This window comes from Mus caroli, chromosome 4 (assembly GCF_900094665.2).
Source record: "Mus caroli chromosome 4, CAROLI_EIJ_v1.1, whole genome shotgun sequence".
NCBI lineage: Eukaryota > Metazoa > Chordata > Mammalia > Rodentia > Muridae > Mus > Mus caroli.
In genome coordinates this window covers 139,335,814-139,354,133 of record NC_034573.1, presented here as the reverse complement: position 1 = coordinate 139,354,133, position 18,320 = coordinate 139,335,814, and the positions used below count along the sequence as shown (strand labels likewise).

Below are 18,320 nucleotides of genomic sequence, written 5' to 3'. Positions count from 1 at the left end.
GGTAAGAGCACCCGACTGCTCTTCCAAAGGTCCAGAGTTCAAATCCCAGCAACCACATGGTGGCTCACAACCATCCGCAACGAGATCTGGCGCCCTCTTCTGGAATGTCTGAAGACAGCTACAGTGTACTTCCATATAATAAATAAAAAAAAAAAAATGAAAAGAACATATTTTTTTCTAGGATTACAGGTATGTGCTAACATGCCCATACTTGTTTTTCTTCCCCCAGAACAGGGGATTGAATCTAGGCGCTCATTCCTGCTAAGCAAGGACTCTGCCATTAAGATAAATCCCCTGCACAGTAAGTTATTACTGTTTAACACAAAAATCTATCTCTTCTTGGGGGAAATGGAGGAACCAGAATGCGACATATACGCTACGCCAGACTGCACTCCCAAGCTGCAATACAGTCTCAAAAAGCAAAGTTATTCTGAATAAATTTAAGGAAAAATAAAGGCTTGTAAAACAAATAAGCAAACAAAAGCAAAAACAAACAAACAAAACTTTAACCACACTACAGATTTGGACCAGAAAGATTTGACTCACTGGCACCACCTAGTATTGAATAAAAGTGATGCGTTTCCTTTGAGAATGCCGAAATGGCCAACACTGTCATCTGGAGTGGAATATATTCATTCACGCTCACCGGGCTTCCAGTATCCTGTCCCGTGCTCGGTGTTCAAAACTCGCCAACTGTCGGAGCTCTGAGTGTCATCAATTTGAGGAAAGCGAAGTTGTCATAAAGTTTACGGGAGGCTCAAACTTCAAACCTCCTGGGGTGGAGCTGGCTAGAACAAGGTAAAACTGTTAAGAGTTTTATTTGCTGTGTCTGAACTTGGCCTACAGCTGTCCAGATCACTTCCCGCTAAGCAGACTGTAACTGAAATACGTTCTCCATTCCTAGGAAGACGCGGGAGAGGCCACTGAATCCCTGGGCTGTGCCTCCCGTAGCTTTTGCTGAGTCCCCTCTGGGTGAGGCCACAGCACTCGGGACTAGGGCTTGAGGAAAACTGTCCAACTCAGACGCACGACAAGGCAAGGGCAGAAAGCACACCTTCTCAGGGACGGAAGTAATCAGAGCCCGGGCCCAGGACCACTGGAACAAAAATAAGGCAGAGCCGGGACGCACGCTCGGTTGCGGGCCTCCTCCCCGCGGACAGACGAACTCCAAGCTCCCGCCGAGGTGTGCAGGTCCCGCCAAGGCCGGGCTCCAGCAGGCCCGGTGGTCACCTGAGGAGGCGGGGAGTCCTACGCCTGCGAAACGCTTCTCCGTCCTCCCTGATCGGAAACAGGACAACCTCCTTCGCCCTCCCGATCCCCGCCTGCCGCAAGCTTGCGGATCCCAGGGTTTGGAACCAGGGGCCCCGCCTACCTGACGCCCCGGCCGGGCGGACCGCATGGAGCGAGCACTTCCGCTGGATTCGCGCACTTCCGGCTGTGTTGGGCCAATGAGAGCAAGGCGGCGGTGTTCCCTGCGCTGGCGTCCGGGCCGAGGTTGTCTCCTGGAGGACTAGGGCCGTTTGGCCTTCAAGGCCTGGTAAGCAACCTACTGAGGACCTAGGAGACGAGCCTGTGCGAGCGTTAGCCCGGCGACCCGTACTTTGCCAAGCAAGGGACAATGAACAATGGCTGGGCCTTTAGAGACTTTTGTAATGGTCCCTGGGGCCAGCTCTTCATAGTCAACTCTTGCCCTTTAGTTCTTGGAACCAAAAAGTTGGTAAATTTCCTGTGACCTTGGTGCAGGTCAGTTCCCCAACTTGGGGTGGCCTGGATTCTTCCTCTCTAGAGATTTCTTGAGAGCAGACGCCCATGAACTTAGAGGGATGTGGGTGAGAGGCAATGGGGGAAAGCCAGCGCTGAGAAGGACTTTCCCTTTTAGTCGTTTCCAAATCTGGGAAAGAGCAAGCCCACACAGCCTTTGAGAACCAATCAAATTGCTGCTGAGTGGACTGTAAACTGTTACCGGGGAGCTGAGTGGAGATGGGGCTATGCCAGCCCTTTGGGACCCAGATCCAGAGTTCCAAATGTCGGATATTGAGCTACACTGTTGGATTCTGGGTTTGCTTAATTGTGATTATTCCTATTCTCTGGTTTTTCCCTTTTAGGATTAGAAAGTATGAACCTTATTTTGTATTTTACGGGAGCTCATGATTAAAAGACTTGGACTTTTAAAGAGACTCGGAACTTTAAAAGTTTTGAAATTTTGAAAGACTGAGAATTTTGAAAGTTGGTCTATGCTTTTGTTTTATAATGTTAACAGGGACTTTGGAGACAAGAAATTGAAAGGTTATAGCTTACAGTGATGCCTTTGTGAAGTTGAAGGGGAGGGGGGAGTTGTTAGAAGTTCATAGTTACCTTTAACTGCTGTCATAGCCTAGAGTCATCTGAATGGAAAACCTTGATTGAAGAATTGTCCAGATTGGATTGGTCTGTGGGTATGTCTGTGGGAGACTGTTATGTAAATTGGGAGAGGAGGGCCCAGCCCACCTGGTAACACCATTCCCTGGCTGGTAATCCTGGGCTGTATAAGAAAGCCAACTTCCTAGGTGCTGGGCATTGGCACTAAAGAGGCAGAGACGGAATGATATCTGTGAGTTCAGGGCCAGCCTGGTCTACAGAGTTTAAGCCAGGAGGCAGCAGCATTCATTCCTCAGTAGTGTCTGCTTCCGGTTCCTCCTAGAGCCCGTGCCCCAATTCTTTCAGTGATGGACTGACCTGGAAGTACAAGGCAAAAGGACCTTTCCTCCCCAAGTTGCTTTTGGTCAGAGTGTTTTGTCACAGCAGCAGAGAGAGGCTATATGTCCTACAAAATAATTGGCTGTAGTGATATGAAAGACTGTTGTAACCCATAAAGAGATTCTCTTTATCCAAAAGTCCCCACAATGGAAAGAATGTATAGATTGATGTTGGTGAGATCTAAGGTCTGCAACACTGTTTTCCTGTGAAGCTTCACTTTGCTGAGATGAGCGATTTCTTTTGACAACGTCCACTTCTGCCGGTGTCGTCGGCTCAGATTCTAATGTCCCTGTTTTATAGGAACTGAGGTTTATAGGAAGTCATTGTAACAATCTTGAGAGTATTGTGTAGACACTCACTCCTCCTTCGTATGAATGTGTTTTTAATGGCGATCCTGTGGTATCAGTTGACCAATCGTTTCCCGCTTCTTCAGTGCTCATTAAGCAGCTTCTATGATGGCTGGTCTTGGCATGCTTCCTGCGTGGTTATGATGTGCAGCAGACATTTTATGTAGAAATGGCAGCTAGGAGATCATCTTGTGAGATGCTTGACGGTACACAGTGGTAATGCTGGGGCGGACTCAGTCAGCCCAGGCGTGTAAATGAGGCAGGAAACCAGCAGGACCTCTGGGCTAGCTTCAGACTGTTGGCTTAGCATCTGGCCTTGGGCAGGTCACTTTGGACAGCCAGATGAGCCCCATGCCAGAAAAAAGCACTGCAGGACAGAGCACAGTGTCTAATAAGGTGGAGCAGGACTCAGGTGAGAAGGATGCTTTTAAAAACGTATTCCTTCAAAAGTTCATACACAAGAGGACAGCATATATAAATGTTTGTTGATCATGTTCCCCACAGTACTGCCTTAACCCCTCTCCCACATCAAAACCTTTCTTTCCCAACACATCCCACCCAACTTCCATGACTTTTTTGTTTATTTGTTTTCTTTGTGGCCCAGAGGCTTTAATTAATGTTGCCTGCATAAGTGGGGGCGAGGAGGTGTGTGAGCAAGAGCGCCTTACCAGTGCCTAGAACTAAAGAGAAATCTGACTCTCTCTCCAGCTACCATTAACTGCCAATAGTGTGCACCCTGGGGAGGGAAGGGATGAGGCCTTATGAGCCCCTCCTCTGCCCATGATGACGGGATGTTAAGAGGCTCAGTCCTGTGCAGATCCGATGCAGCTAACAACAGCTGCTGTGGAAGATCTAACTTTGAGACAGGGTCTCTCTGTTACATAGTTCCTAGAACTCATTAGGTAGACCAGGCTAGCCTCCGACTCACAGAAAACCACCTGTCTCCATCTCTGCCTCTACCTCCTCTGGAGTGTCTGGGACTGCCAGCCTGTGTGTCACCACCTGGGCATAGGCCGGTGCTGGTGGCTGAGCCCAGGACCTCAGCTGTGCTGGCCGGCACTCTTCCCCACTGAGCTGCGTCCCAGGAAGTTTCTTTACATCCCATCCAAAGCCTCCCTTTCCTCTCTTTAACACTCTGTCTCTGTGAGTTCTGCAGTAAGAGGAGCTGGGGCCTCTGAGGTCACACAGTGTCTGCAAGGGGGTCTGGATAGGGGCTTGGGAGGTGTTTTGACTCACCCGTGGATACCAGGCTGCCCACTGACAGCACCACAGATACATAGTAAAGTTCAGGGGTGGTTTTCTCCTGTATGAGAAGCAAAACACCATCAGAAATCTCTCTGTCCTTTAGCCAGTGGGGTTTGGTTTAGGTTTGGTTTGGTTGTGTTGTTTCAACAAGGGTCTCGCTCGCTGTGCTGCCCTGGCTGTCCTGGAACGCACTAAGAACTCACTAAGACCAGGCTGGACTCAAAACTCATAGAGATCCTCCTGCCTCTGCCTACCAAGTGCTGGGATGAAAGGGGTACACTACGTTTAGCTTTGTTTGGGTTGTGACATAGTGTCTCTGTGTAGCCCAGGCTGCCCCAGACTTTGCAATCCTGCTGCCTCTGCTTCTCAAGCCCTACAGTCATAGGCACATGTGCTATATATGTCTTGTGACATACTGTCTTTAATATTATTAAAATCTTTTTAGGGCCAGTGAGATGGCCTAGTGAGCAAAGGTGCTTGCCCCCAAACCTGATGACCTGAGTTCAATACTGCCTGGTAGAAGGAGAGCATAGCCTTGTCTACTCCACAGACTTGTCCGCCACATGCTTGCCACGGCATATGTTTCCATATACACATCACACACATACACAAATGTGATACACTTTTTAAATTTTTTAAAAGTTAAAATTCGGGTTGGAGAGATGGCTCCACTGACTGCTCTTCCAGAGGTCCTGAGTTCAATTCCCAGAAACCGCATGGTGGCTCACAACCATCTGTAATGGGATCTGATGCTGCCTTCTGGGGTGTCTGAAGACAGTGACAGTGTACCCATATACTAAAATAAATAAAGAATTCTTTTAAAAATATGTACATATACATATTTTTTCTATTAACATGGGATTCACCCACAATAAGAAAATCTCATGACGAGTGTGGTGGCTCATGCCTTTCAGCCCAACACTCTGGAGGTAGAGGTGGATCTCTGAGTTCTAAGCCAGCCAAGGCTACATAGAGAGACCCTGTCTCAAAAACACAAGCAACAACAGCAAAGTCACCGTCACTACCAACAACAAACAAAATGTTGTACATGTGTGTACGTGTATGTCCAAGTGTACACTTACATGTAGAAGCAGCAGGAGAAGCAGGCATTCTCAGAAATGTTATTTGCCTCCTTGAGATGGGATCTCAACCTGTTAGACTTGGCTGGACTTTAAGCCCCAGAATATGCCTGTCTTTCCCCTCCTCCAACAGTGGGACTACAAGTGTGTACCCCATACCCAGCTTTCCCATGCTTTGAGGGTCAAATTCAGGTCCTCTCACACTTTCCCATCGAGCTCTCCCTCTGGCCCCCAGAAAGCTTTGACTTTTCTAGAATAACTGCGGTATATCTGATTAGAAATCCCATGCCTATGTATCTCTATTTTCAACATAAGTAGATAATAAATATTAAAAAGTAATGGTAGCTGGGTGTTGGTGGCACTCACCATTTAATCCCTGTGAGTGGGAAGCAGAGGCAGGTGGAACTCTGAGTTCAAGAACAGCTTGGTCTAAAGAATGAGTTCCAGGACAGCCAGGGCTATACAGAGAAACCCTGTCTCAACACACACTCCCTTCCCCGCCCCCCCCCCCAAAAAAAAAGGAAAGAAAAGAAAAATAATGTAACCAATTGTTCAGATTAAGATACCAAAACAGGGACCAGTGAGATGGCTCGCCAGGAAGTCTGCTGCTGAGCCTGATAACCTGAATTTGATCCTCAGAGGAGACCCGGCACCCACAAGTTGTCCTCTGGCCCCCAGTCGGATATTGTGGCATGCATGCGATGACACACATAGGTAAATTAATGCACAAAAAGTAAAAAGCATACGCAGTCTGATGCCAGGAGTGTTAACAGCCCAGAGCAGACTCCTTCACCAAAGGACGCCACGCCAAATACCACCAGTGCTGTCCTTAGAGCCAACGGGGCCAGCTCCGTCTGAGTGAGCAGCACAAAGAGCCCTGCAAGGAAGTGCCCACGGCCGTCAGGCTCAATCACCTCGCGCACGCGCGCGCGCGCGCGCGCGCACACACACACACACACACACACACATGCACATTCCTTTTTGCTGTTTTGCTTTCCTGTCTTGAAACAGGCTCTGGTCCCGTAGCCCAGGCTACCTTCAGTCTCACTGTCTTCTTGCCTCCCTCTCCCGAGTGCTGGATCTAGCCTGGTGTATGGTACAGGACAGCCAGAGCTACACAGAGAAACCCTGTCTCCAAAAATAAAACAAAAATCCCCAACCCCACCCCCAAAAGCGAGTTAGGGGAAGGAAGGAGAAAAATACAATTAATTTTACTAGAGTTGGTCTCAGGTTTCACATTCTAATTATAGGATAACTATAAGGAATGCCCAGGAAATTTTAAAGATTCTCTTCATTTAAGGTTTTTTTTTCTTTTTTAATGACGGTCAAACCCAGACATCATACATACTAGGTAAGCTCTCTACCATGGAGCCGCAACCCAGGCCTGCCATCTGACTTTTCAGTGTGATTTTTCTCTTGTGTGAACACATATAGAGCAGAAAACCTTCTCTTAGCCTCTTTGATCCCTACAGAGTGTATCAAATAATAAGCACCTACTGGGAGCTTTCAGGTAACTCTACACCTACTTACCAAGTGTGAGCAGGGTGAAGACCATGCTACCGACCAGGTTGGCCAGGAGGGGCTGGCTGCAGAACCGGGAGGACCTGGGCCTGAAAAGCAATCCACATTTACTCAGCAGCGAATTCTCCAAGGCCTGGGCACACCAGGAGCTCCCTCGTGCTCTGTCTGGCTCTTGGCAGCCTGATAATAAGCATGCTTGTTATGTAATCCTAATTTGATGGTTTTGGTAAAAGTATTTTGTAGAAATTCTGACCACTGGAAGTAAAGAATTGCGATGTACCACACACAGACCTGTGCTAGACCTGCGCTATGCGTTTAGCACCAGCCCGGGCCTCCTTTTTATCCTCACGTCAATGGCTTCTCAGTTTTCAGATTTATGTAGAATCTCCACATTTTTAAGACAGAGACTCTTTATTTTGGGCAAGCAGGTTGTGTCTGCTTTGCTTCCTCAGGGACAGTTGTCTCTAGCTTGCAGACTAAGCTCCCACCCTGAATCTGAAGTTGCAGAATCTAGAATCAGTTCAGAATCCAGTTGACTGAGTGTGCATGCCTTGCCCTCGGCCCTGCAGACATTAGCTCACACTAGGCCCTTGGGACTGGACTCTCGGGAATCCATCAATTGAGTTATTGGTGACGCCCTCACTGTCTCCCATCTAATGACCTCTTACATGGAAGTAAATGTTTGTTAAAACTTAAACTGAATCTGCCCGATTCTCTGCAACATTTGCCGCACTGAGGTTTCCAGGTATGCGAAGGGGCGGACACGTCTGCCACCAGACACAGGAATGGAAACAATGGGGCAGGCGGCAGTTAGGTGTGTGACAGGAGTCCCAGGGAGCACCCGCACGACTCCCACAGGTAAGGCTGCCTGGGCTGACTTACCGTAACAGCACGTAGAACTGGAGGGTCAGGGTGCTGATCCCCAACAGGAGCACTGTCACCTGGCTGCACGGACACAGGGAGGGGCACCTTTAGGACTTCCAGGAACCAGATTCAAATTCGGTCTTAAACTAAGCAAAAGGTGTATGGCTAGCTCGCCGCTTTCCAGTAAAATGGCAGCTGTCAGTACCTCAGCCCCGGCCTTGTACCAGGTGCCGCCGAGAGCAGTCGCAAGGCAGCCTGCAGAACCTCTGCCATGATTCAGTTAACGATATGAAACAACACACAAATTACAGTAAGCAGTATTAACTCAAGAATAGAAAATAACCAAACCACAGAACTTAATATTTGCAATTAGATAAGTGTATGAATATCTTTTTTTTGTTTTGCTTTGTTTTGTTTTTCGAGACAGGGTTTCTCTGTCCTGGAACTCACTCTGTAGACCAGGCTGGCCTCGAACTCAGAGATCCGCCTGTTTCTGCCTCCCAAGTGCTGGGATTAAAGGCGTGCGCCACCACCGCCCGGCTTAAGCAGTCTTTCTGCCTCAGCTTGCTAAGCACTGGTACCAGAGTCACCAGGCCTGGGGTCCCCATGTTAATAATGCAGAAGCCAAGGATCAGAAAAATTTGAGTTGTTCAAGAAACAGACAGCAGCAGTCAGTGAGGGACCTAGGCTCAGAGCCCACAAGCCACCCTTGCCCCAGGCAGGTTAAGCCACACTGAGTGTGAACCGAGTTAGCCTGCAGACCAAATGAGAATCACTGCTAACTGCTGCACACATTTTCTGAATTCTTTGTGCTATCTTGGTGACCTGTAAGTAAACCTTCATCATAAAATACTAGTCCACCCGACCCCCAGGCCGCATTCACCTCAGTGGTTTCATTAGTAGGGCTTGGGGCTGAAGACTGTAGGAGGCTCATAGAGAATAATTACTGCACTTTCAGATGAGGTACTAAAAGAACAGACACCTTCAAAATCTACACTATTTAAAACACTTGAAGCATCATCAGAACAAGATATACGAAGCTACCAGTTCAAAAGAAATAGCGGCGGTTGTGAGAAGTGGTCTGGCCGAACCCGTCATTTTTGGCAGTAGGCCAATGTGGCTTTAGACTGAGAGACTGGAGACGGGAAAGAACTGCAGAGTCACGGCGCTCTTCCGAAGTTGTAGTCATGAGTTAATGTTTGCATCACAGTGTCTTTTACGCTCAAAAGATGGGTGCTTTAGAAGTAAATTTCAGTTAAACTCAAAGACTGCCCCAGGAAGCTACGAGCTTTTTGACATAAGGCACTGGGGAGGGACACTTACAGCCTGAGGCGGTGCGACCTCGGCAGCCAGCAGTGCAGGTGATAGGCTGTGTGGACCAAACAAAAGTGAATCATGGCGGCACTTACAGCCTGAGCCGATGCAGCCAGCAGTGCCGGTGACAGGCTGTGTGGACCAAACACAAGTGTATCAGGGCGACACGGGTCCGGTAGCCGCGGCGTTCAGGACAGTTCTGTCTGAGATTCCACACCCATCCGTCACCTCCATGTTGGGACAGGACACGGTGTAGGAGCTCACTGTAACTTAACTCTGTTGCTTGGAGGGTTGAGAGCCTAGCTGAGAGGACTGGATATCTGAGACAGGTCACCAGTGCGACAAAGGACAAAGACTGCCCCCTGTACACTGAGAGATCAGCTTCCAGCAGCCTCCTCCTCCTCTGGGGATGGATGGAAGGGAACCCGAGCTCCCCAGAGCACAGGGTGGGTCCCAATGCACTTTGTTCTCTCTCTTTCCAGACCTCAGGCAGTCTCTGGACTCCCTCCACACCTTACCTATCCTTCCACTCTGCCCTCCCTTGGGACACAGTGTCTAGAACCTGACTTGGGTGTGCTCAGGACTGGCATGAGGGACCTTCCAACAAGACCTGGAGAGCTTGCTCAGAGGTCGGCAGGTACCCCAGTTTCTCTGTAGACTAGAGTTCTGTGGAGATGCTGCCTTTTTTAGAGACAGGGTCACCTATAGGCCAGGCTGGCCTTGAACTTATGGTCCTTCTGTTTCTCCCAGCTCTGCAACAGGCACTTTGTATGGGAAGTGGATAGAGGTAAGGCTGGAAGGGACAGGGCTGGCATTAGCAAACCTTGGTTTTGTAAGGAGAAAGAAGTGAGACCTTGAAAGCCTTACTGTTTAACAACTCCTTTTCTTTTGGGGTCGAGGGGAGCACCACTGGGGATCAAATGTATGGTATCCTACGGCTGCACGTGAGGCAAGCGCTCAGACTAATCTCTAGCCCCAACCCCTAACCCAGCTAACAGTACACCGAACATCAATGACCAGTCTCAATATCTGTCCACAGTTAGCAGTTTCCCTGTGTCTTTTGTTGTTTGTTTTTATTGGTTGGCCTGTATGTGTGAAGGTGCACATGTGTGTATGTGAACACGTGGAAGCCTGTGCTCAATATCTAGTGTCATCCCCAATAGCTGTCCACCTTGCCTTTTTTCCTGGCTGACCTGGAACTCACTCTGTAGACCAGGCTGTCCTAGAACTCAGAAATCCACCTGCCTCTGCCTCCCGAGTGCTGGGATTAAAGGCGTGCGATACCACTGCCCAGCCCACCTTACCTTTTGAAATGGGGCCTCACACAGAATTTAGAGCTTGATGATTGAGCTAGACTGCTTAGCTCTGCTTCCCCAGGGCTGCGGTTACAGGTGTGTGTTCGCAACTTAATGTGTGTGCATGCGCAAGATTGGGGGAGTGGGGGAGGGTTTGTATGTGCGCGCAAGTGAAGCCTGAGATTAGAGTCAGCTGTCTTCCCTAACCCCTCCCCACCTTGTTCTAAGGCAGGGTCTCTCAGTGAACCTGGAGATTATGGATTTAGAGAGACTGGCTGGCCAAAGATCCATTAATAGTCTCTCTGCCTGCCCTGCTCAGTGCTTGGATTATGGACCTGTGCCCACTGTGCCTGGCTTTTTTTATGTAGGTGCTGGAGATGAAATTCAGGACCTCGTGATTGACTGACAAGCACTTTTGGGGGGGGGAGGGTCGAGACAGGGTTTCTCTGTGTAGCCCTGGCTGTCCTAGAACTCACTCCGTAGACCAGGCTGGCCTCGAACTCAGAAATCCGCCTGCCTCTGCCTCCCGAGTGTTGGGATTAAAGGTGTGCGCCACCACTCCCGGTTTGACAAGCACTTTATTACTTGAACCCAGCCCCTGTTGTTTTGGGAGGTTTGGGAAGATTTTTTGAGATGAGAGCTTAGTCGCTTGTCCAGGCTCCTCTCAGGTCCCTGCCTCACAGGCAGCTAGAACTCCAAGACTGTTTGGTTTGAGGGCCTCAGGCATGCTCATATCCATTCCCGCTTCCCGCCATAGCTTCTTCTCTTGTTTCTTCAAGAGTGATATGAGTTATTGTTTGTTTGTTTGTTTGTTTTGCTGTGCAGAGGATTAAACATCTCATCTGTATTAGGCAAGTGTCCTGTCACTTGGCTATCTCCCCAGCTCTGTGAATTACTTTATTAAAATTCCATCACAAAACCCAAGTGACAGCCATCAGTAAATACTCGTTTCAGCTTGAGATTAAGACCCACGCGTGGGTTTACTGAGTTCCATCAGGGTGCGTCTGCTCTCTCCTGGGCTGGCTGTGGCAATGAAGATCTTGGCTGTGCTTGGCTGGCCTCTGATGGCCTGTCACATATCAAGAGGCCAGTTGTCTTCTCAGCTGGGGTACCAACTGTCATCACTGAGCAGTCTAGTGTAGAGGCAGCAGCAGAGGATAGGGACATCTCTGCTACAGTTTAAGTGCTGTCTGAGTGTATCCTTGGAGTCCATGTGCTGAAAGCTTGGTGTCCAGCATGGCTGTGCTGAGGTGCCGGGTCCTTAGAGGAGAGGTACCTTGTGGGAAGCAAGAAGGTCATGAGAGTGAATTAGTTTTCAGGAGAGCAGTTTTTTGGTTTTTGGTTTTGTTTTTTGAGTCAGGGTTTCTCTGTGTAGCTGTTCCTGGCTGTCTTGGAACTCACTCTGTAGACCAGGCTGACCTCAAGCCCTCCCAAGTGCTGGAATTAAAGGTGTGAGTCACCACTGCCTCGCTCTTTAGTATGTTACTATATGTTAATAGAACAACGAAACCATCTAAGTACTAGGCTCAAAACTAACGCATTATCTTTTCTGCCATATTCTGTTGGGCAAATCGAATCTTAGGAAGAGAGAGGTGTGTCCCGTTCCTCTCTGGGAGGAACTGCATACTGGTGAAAGCGAAGAGCAGAGGGTGCAGCTTGTTTTGCAGTTCGTCTCAGTCTGTGAAGCCAAGTATTTGTCCACCTGTCTTCAGGGAGTCACCATGGTGACTTCAAGAGATCTGTAAATGAACATGTGTCCCTTCTCCTTTGTAGACAACATCGGTGTCAGAGGATTACATTTAGGTCAACAACACCAACTTCTCCCCATGGACTCATCCGAGAAGACAGAGGTGGTTCTCCTGGCCTGTGGCTCTTTTAACCCCATCACCAACATGCACCTCAGACTGTTCGAGCTGGCCAAGGACTATATGAATGCTACAGGTAGGAGCGGCGACCCAGCTAACTAAAGACCGTGTCCGTGTGAATGCCTGATCCTGGACACAAGGAGCTTGCCCTGCTTCCAGGCACAGGGACCTAGCCAGAAAAGGTTAATAGGGCCAGCGAGGTGGAAGTGCTTGTTGCAAAGTATGTTAACAGGAAGACGTGAATAAGGCCGGACGTGATGGTGCATTCCCAGCACATGGAAGTCTGAGGCAGGTGATCTCTATGAGTTTCAGACCAGCCTGGTCTATATAAGAAGGAGCAAGGCTGGGCAGAGGCTCAGTCAGTAAAACTCACTTGATGTTGTCAAGCACCTAGAGGCGGCGAGCAGGATTCCTTCAGCTGCCCTAGGTGAACACTGCGGACTGACTCAGGCTTTTGCAAGGAACAGCAACATCCACCAGAGTTGTAAGTCATGTAGGGAACTCAGAGCTGGTGTGGAAGGAAGGGGTGGAGGGCTTTAGTTGGTGAAGATGAAGTTCTGAGGATGGAAGGGGTGAAGGTTGTATAGCAGCCTGCATGAGCTCCACACTACAGAACTATACACCTAAAAGAGTTCAAGCGATAACTTCACAATACGTTATTAGAGTTTCTTTTCTAATTTTTTTTAAAATTTATTTACTTGGGAGACATGGTATTCTTGAGGAGATCAGAGGACAGTTTGGAGACATCCATTCTTCTTTCACCATGTGTGTGCTGGGGCTTGAACTCAGGTCATCAGGCTTGACGACACACTCCTTTATCCATGATGCCCTCTTGCTAGCCCTTTATCACAGTTTCGATTGCCTATTAAAAGGAGGGGACATTGTGACTATAAAATAATATTGATATTTCCTGTTCATAAAGTCTGATTTGTTATGCCTAATATCGAACATCACTCTTTACCCAGGAAAATACAGTGTTATCAAAGGCATCATCTCGCCGGTCGGTGATGCATACAAGAAGAAAGGGCTCATCCCAGCCCACCACCGAATCATCATGGCAGAACTTGCCACCAAGAACTCACACTGGGTGGAAGTGGATACGTGGGAAAGTCTTCAGAAGGAGTGGGTGGAGACCGTGAAGGTGCTCAGGTAACCACAGTGCAGTCCACATGTTCTTGTTGCCATGGTTTCAGTTCTGCATCTGACTGTGCAGGACTGTGAGGTTATCAACAAGGGTCTTAGTCACTGTTCACCATGACCAAAGCAACACTTAGAAAAGAAAGCCTGTAACCAGGGCTTGCTTACAGTTTCAGAGGTTTTGTCATCCTGGCAGGGAGCACGGCAGCACATTGCGCGGGAGCATGCCTTTAATCCCAGCACTCGGGAGGCAGAGGCAGGTGATTTCTGAGTTCAGGGCCAGCCTGGTCTACAGAGTGAGTTCCAGGACAGCCAGGGCTACACAAAAAACAAAAACAAAAAAGATGATTTATTTTATCTTTATTTATTATCTTTATTTTATTTATTTTTAAGTTCTGCCTCAGACACACCAGAAGAGGGCGCCAGATCCCATTACACACGGTTGTGAGCTTCTGCTTTTTTTGGTTTGTTTGTTGTTGTTGTTTTTTTTTTTTAAAGAATTATTTATTATTATATGTAAGTACACTATAGCTGTCTTCAGACACACCAGAAGAGGACGTCAGATCTCATTCTGATGGTTGTGAGCCACCATGTGGTTGCTGGGATTTGAACTCAGGACCTTCGGAAGTACAGTCGGAGCTCTTAACCGCTGAGCCATCTCTCCAGCTCCCCGGTTGTTTTTGTTTTTAATGACTATCTTATCATATACTTCATAAGGAGGAGTGTGGGGCAGAGCTTGCCGAGGATCCAGCCTGACCTTGTGTGGTCCTCACAGAAGAGCATAGGCGGCTATCCAGGCCTCTGTGCTCAGACCTTGGAGACCACTCCCAGGGAGTGAAGGGAGGACTGTCTAACCATCTCTTTACAGTCTGCAGGGTGAACTAGGGACTTTGTGAAAAACCTTTGTCTAATGTCTGTTCTTAGGACACTCAGGGGTCAGAGTAGGATGTGTTGTGGGTGCTTTGAGTGCAGTGTGTTAGGGACCAGAAGCATCGGGTGGCCCTTGCACAGCTCGAGAGGACCTGATCTGTTCCTGCTGCCCTCTGCAGGCCGTTGGAGTCCACAGACACCAAAGGCGCTTGAGCTGCAGGCTATGGGGGATGCTGCAGTATCTGGCTTCTGTCTCACTGAACTCCCAGAGAGTTTTATCCACAGACTCTCAGCCACGCTGGACGTTGACATAAGGACCTCTGGGTAGTGTTTAGGGTAGGACGGGGCATTGAGCCAGAAGATGGCAGCTACCTGTGACATACCAGGGCTCCCTTTTCAGGGTTAACAGGAAAAGCGATCTCCCTACTGATGGTAAAATATTCTCCCATCGGAGGCCATCATCTTGTGTCAGCCCCACTCTTCCCCCTGGCCTCATGGCAACCTCATCCCCAGCACAGTCAGTTTGGCTGTTGATGGGGAAGAGGGGGGAGTGAGGGTGTGAAGGGCCAACCCCTGGGGTTTTGGTCCACATTGCTCTGGTAGCTTGGCACTGAGATAAGGCAGTGAACCTTTGCCACCAGCCCCGTTCCTGCAGGGCTGCTTTCCTTGAAGGCCTCAGACACTTGCCCTTCTGGTCCCTCTCCTTGCCATGTGCTTCTTCATTGTGAGATCAGGCCATGGTCTTTATTGGTCAAGGGTGTAGGCTCTAGACCTGACTGTCAGATAAAAATCCCAGTTCTAGCCAGGTGGTGGTGGCGCGCGCGCCTTTAATCCCAGCACTTGGGAGGCAGAGGCAGGCGGATTTCTGAATTCGAGGCCAGCCTGGTCTACAGAGTGAGTTCCAGGATAGCCAGGGCTACACAGAGAAACCCTGTCTCAAAAACAAAAACAAAAAACAAAAAACCAACCAAACAAACAAATAAAAAAATCGCGGTTCTGTTGTACTATGAGCAGCTTAATCATCTCCTCTCTCAGTGGGCTGACAAACACTCTGACAGACAGATAGTGGCACACTGGGTGTGGGACACTTCCAGTGTCAGGACTCTGCTAGTGGTGGACCCAAGGCCTCAAGTCTCATTTTCCCCATGGCGAGGGCAGCGCTTTTCCCATGAGAAGCCAAGAAAAGTGTGCAAGACAGCTGGGCAAGGGAGTAAGTAGTTATGTTAATTCTTTATTATTATTATTATTATTATTATTATTATTATATGTAAGTACACTGTAGCTGTCCTCAGACACTCCAGAAGAGGGCATCAGATTTTGTTATGGATGGTTGTGAGCCACCATGTGGTTGCTGGGATTTGAACTAGGGACCTTTGGAAGAGCAGTCGGCGTTCTTAACCACTGAGCCATCTCGCCAGCCCATGTTAATTCTTACTGCTGCATACATGTGCACACAAACACACACAGAGAGCACTCTGACACTAAGGAGTGTGCCTTTGGGTTGTCATTTTTGTAGACACCATCAGGAGAAGCTGGCAACTGGCAGCTGCACTCACCCACAAAGCTCACCTGCGCTGGAAAGGCCTGGGCGGAAGAGGAAGTGGGCTGATCAAAAGCAAGATTCTAGCCCACAGAAGCCCCAAGAGCCCAAACCAACAGGTCTGTGATGTCTACCAGGACTCCAAAAATTGCTCAGATTCCACGGTAGATACCCCACTGGGGTTTGTTGTTGTTGTTGTTGTTTTAAAAAAGAATTATTATATGCAAGTTCACTGTAGCTGTCTTCAGACACCCCAGACACACATCAGATCTAATTACAGGTGGTTGTGAGCCACCATGTAGTTGCTGGGATTTGAACTCAGGACCTTCGAAAGAGCAGTCAGTGCACTTAACCGCTGAGCCATCTCTCCAGCCCCCGTCGGTGCTTTTATTTATTTTTTTCTATAATTTTTTTAAAAGATTTATTTATTTTATGTATATGAGTACATTGTTGCTATCTTCAGACACACCAGAACAGGGCATCAGATCTCATTACAGATGCTGTGAGCCACCATGTAGTTGCTGGGAATTGAACCCAGGACCTCTAGAAGAGCAGCAGTCAGTGCTCTTAATCACTGAGCCATCTCTCCAGCCCAGTCTTTTTATTTCTTATTCCAGACTTGCTGGGTCCATGATGATAATAAAAGGAAGGAAGGGCTCTGGGGTACCAGACACCAGATCTACTTCCCTTGCACACGTGCGCGGTCACTTTAATACGGGTGATTATTAAGAAAACAAACCCTGACCTTATGCTTGATTTTTTCCCTTCGAGGTGTGCCTAGGGTGAAATTGCTGTGTGGGGCGGATTTACTGGAGTCCTTCAGCGTGCCCAACTTGTGGAAGATGGAGGACATCACGCAAATCGTGGCCAACTTTGGGCTCATCTGCATCACTCGGGCTGGCAGTGATGCTCAGAAATTCATCTACGAGTCCGATGTGCTGTGGAGACATCAGAGCAACATCCACCTGGTGAACGAGTGGATCACCAATGACATCTCGTCCACTAAGATCCGGAGGGCGCTAAGGAGGGGCCAGAGCATCCGCTACTTGGTACCAGACCTGGTCCAAGAGTACATTGAGAAGCATGAGCTGTACAACACGGAGAGTGAAGACAGGAATGCTGGGGTCACCCTGGCTCCTCTGCAGAGGAACGCCGCAGAGGCCAAGCACAACCATTCCACTCTGTGACACAGTACACGGCGTCCGCCAGAGGCTCGTCTGGAGACTCGAAACTCAGGGAAGGACTTGCCACCATCCTGTTTCATCAACTGAAAGATAAAGGTTCGATTTAAAAAAAAAAAAAAAAACCCAACAGGGAATTAAGATCAGTGACTGAGATGAATGTTTTAAATAAGACCATTAAAAAAAAAAGGATGTAATTCACCTTTCAAATAACAGCTCAGTCACTAAAATGAAATGTTAATGACGCTAACTTTAAATCAATTTTTCTAGAAAGGACCTCATGCTCTGCCGCACAAGAGAAGCAAATGTGATGAGCAAGTCCATCCAGAAGCCATCCTTTAGGGGCCGGAGAGATGGCTCTGAGGTTAAGAGCACGGACTGCCCTTCCAGAGCACCCAGACTCAGCTCCCAGCACCTGCATGGCAGCTCTCAGCTGTCTGTAACTACAGTTTCAGGAGATCTGATGCCCTCTCTGTCCTCTGTGGGCTCTGGGCTAGATATGCTTCATAGACATACATTCAGGCAAAAGACACACACACACACACGCACGCATACACACTTGCCACACAAAGAGAAAGAGCAGCCTCACTCTAGCCAGGCTCACTGATGCCTACCTGCAGCCCCAGCTGCACCAGGAGCTGAGGTCAGAGAATCACTTTGAACCCGGGAGTCAGAGATGACCCTAGGCAACAAAACAAAATAGAAGCCTAGCGTTACTTATGAAGAGAACTGACACGTCGTTAGTGCTTGGTGACAACCGTCTTTATCCAGAATAGATAGACAAAGGAAGGAATTCTTTAAGACATGACCTTGGCTGGGCATGTGGCTCAGTTGGTAGAGCACTGGCCTAGGAGGCCTGAGGCCCTGGGTTAGATCACCACACCTGGGCACGGCAATGCACACCTTTAATGCTGGCACTTGGAAGGTGGAAGCAGAAGGATCAGGACTCAAGGTATCCTTGACAATCTGCAAGTCTGAGGTCATCAAGGGACGCTGAGGACCCTGTGTCTAAATTAAACAAATAAATAAACAATCCCGCAAAATTCACCAAGGACGACTACCCTCTGTTGTTGTTAAGACAAAATTCCAATGGTTCGATTTTACCAAATGAAGACTCAGGAGGCAGATGCTGGGATGAAAGCCTGCTAGCTCAGAGAGGCAGAGAATGTACCCAGCTGACCTCAACTGATGGCATCCAGGTCTCCTCCACACTGTCTTAAAACCCTTCAAACCAAATGTCCCTCCTTTCTACTTCCTGTTCATCTCTCTATCCATCCTCCTGACTTCCTCTCACTCTCTATCCATCCTCCTGACTTCCTCTCACTC

The 18,320-nt window shown here is 48.5% G+C and overlaps 3 protein-coding genes across 3 annotated transcripts in view; 1 reads left to right on the top strand and 2 right to left on the bottom strand.

Annotated features, from left to right (window-relative positions):
- Lzic (leucine zipper and CTNNBIP1 domain containing) overlaps nucleotides 1-788 on the bottom strand; it is an 11,272-nt gene extending 10,484 nt beyond the window's left edge. Inside the window, exon 1 of the mRNA XM_029476402.1 lies at nucleotides 647-788. The gene's annotated coding sequence lies outside the window, so the exon portion shown is untranslated. The remainder of the gene's footprint in view (nucleotides 1-646) is intronic.
- Nucleotides 784-18,045, top strand: Nmnat1 (nicotinamide nucleotide adenylyltransferase 1). The gene is made up of 5 exons (XM_021160009.2): nucleotides 784-1,537; nucleotides 12,175-12,342; nucleotides 13,232-13,415; nucleotides 15,790-15,932; nucleotides 16,585-18,045. Exons 2-5 carry the CDS (start codon nucleotides 12,228-12,230, stop codon nucleotides 16,998-17,000), a joined length of 858 nt encoding a protein of 285 aa, XP_021015668.1. The 5' UTR covers nucleotides 784-1,537; nucleotides 12,175-12,227; the 3' UTR covers nucleotides 17,001-18,045.
- Nucleotides 3,335-9,189, bottom strand: LOC115030877. The gene is made up of 6 exons (XM_029476403.1): nucleotides 9,119-9,189; nucleotides 7,811-7,873; nucleotides 6,938-7,017; nucleotides 6,154-6,284; nucleotides 4,320-4,386; nucleotides 3,335-3,450 (listed from the first exon to the last, which is right to left on the bottom strand). The coding sequence occupies exons 1-6, from the start codon at nucleotides 9,187-9,189 to the stop codon at nucleotides 3,374-3,376; spliced, it is 489 nt and encodes a 162-aa protein (XP_029332263.1). The 3' UTR covers nucleotides 3,335-3,373.
- Nucleotides 18,046-18,320: the final 275 nt, after the last annotated feature.

Coding starts and splice junctions, on each gene's coding strand:
- Nmnat1 (XM_021160009.2), top strand. CDS start 12,228: ATGGACTCATCCGAGAAGACAGAGGTGGTTCTCCTGGCCTGTGGCTCT. Junction 13,416..15,789: donor GAGACCGTGAAGGTGCTCAG/GTAACCACAGTG, acceptor TCATTTTTGTAG/ACACCATCAGGAGAAGCTGG. Junction 15,933..16,584: donor CCAAGAGCCCAAACCAACAG/GTCTGTGATGTC, acceptor TTTCCCTTCGAG/GTGTGCCTAGGGTGAAATTG.
- LOC115030877 (XM_029476403.1), bottom strand. CDS start 9,189: ATGATTCACTTTTGTTTGGTCCACACAGCCTATCACCTGCACTGCTGG. Junction 7,018..7,810: donor CAGTTCTACGTGCTGTTACG/GTAAGTCAGCCC, acceptor ATTGCTTTTCAG/GCCCAGGTCCTCCCGGTTCT. Junction 4,387..6,153: donor CACTCCTGGCATCAGACTGC/GTATGCTTTTTA, acceptor CTTCTCATACAG/GAGAAAACCACCCCTGAACT.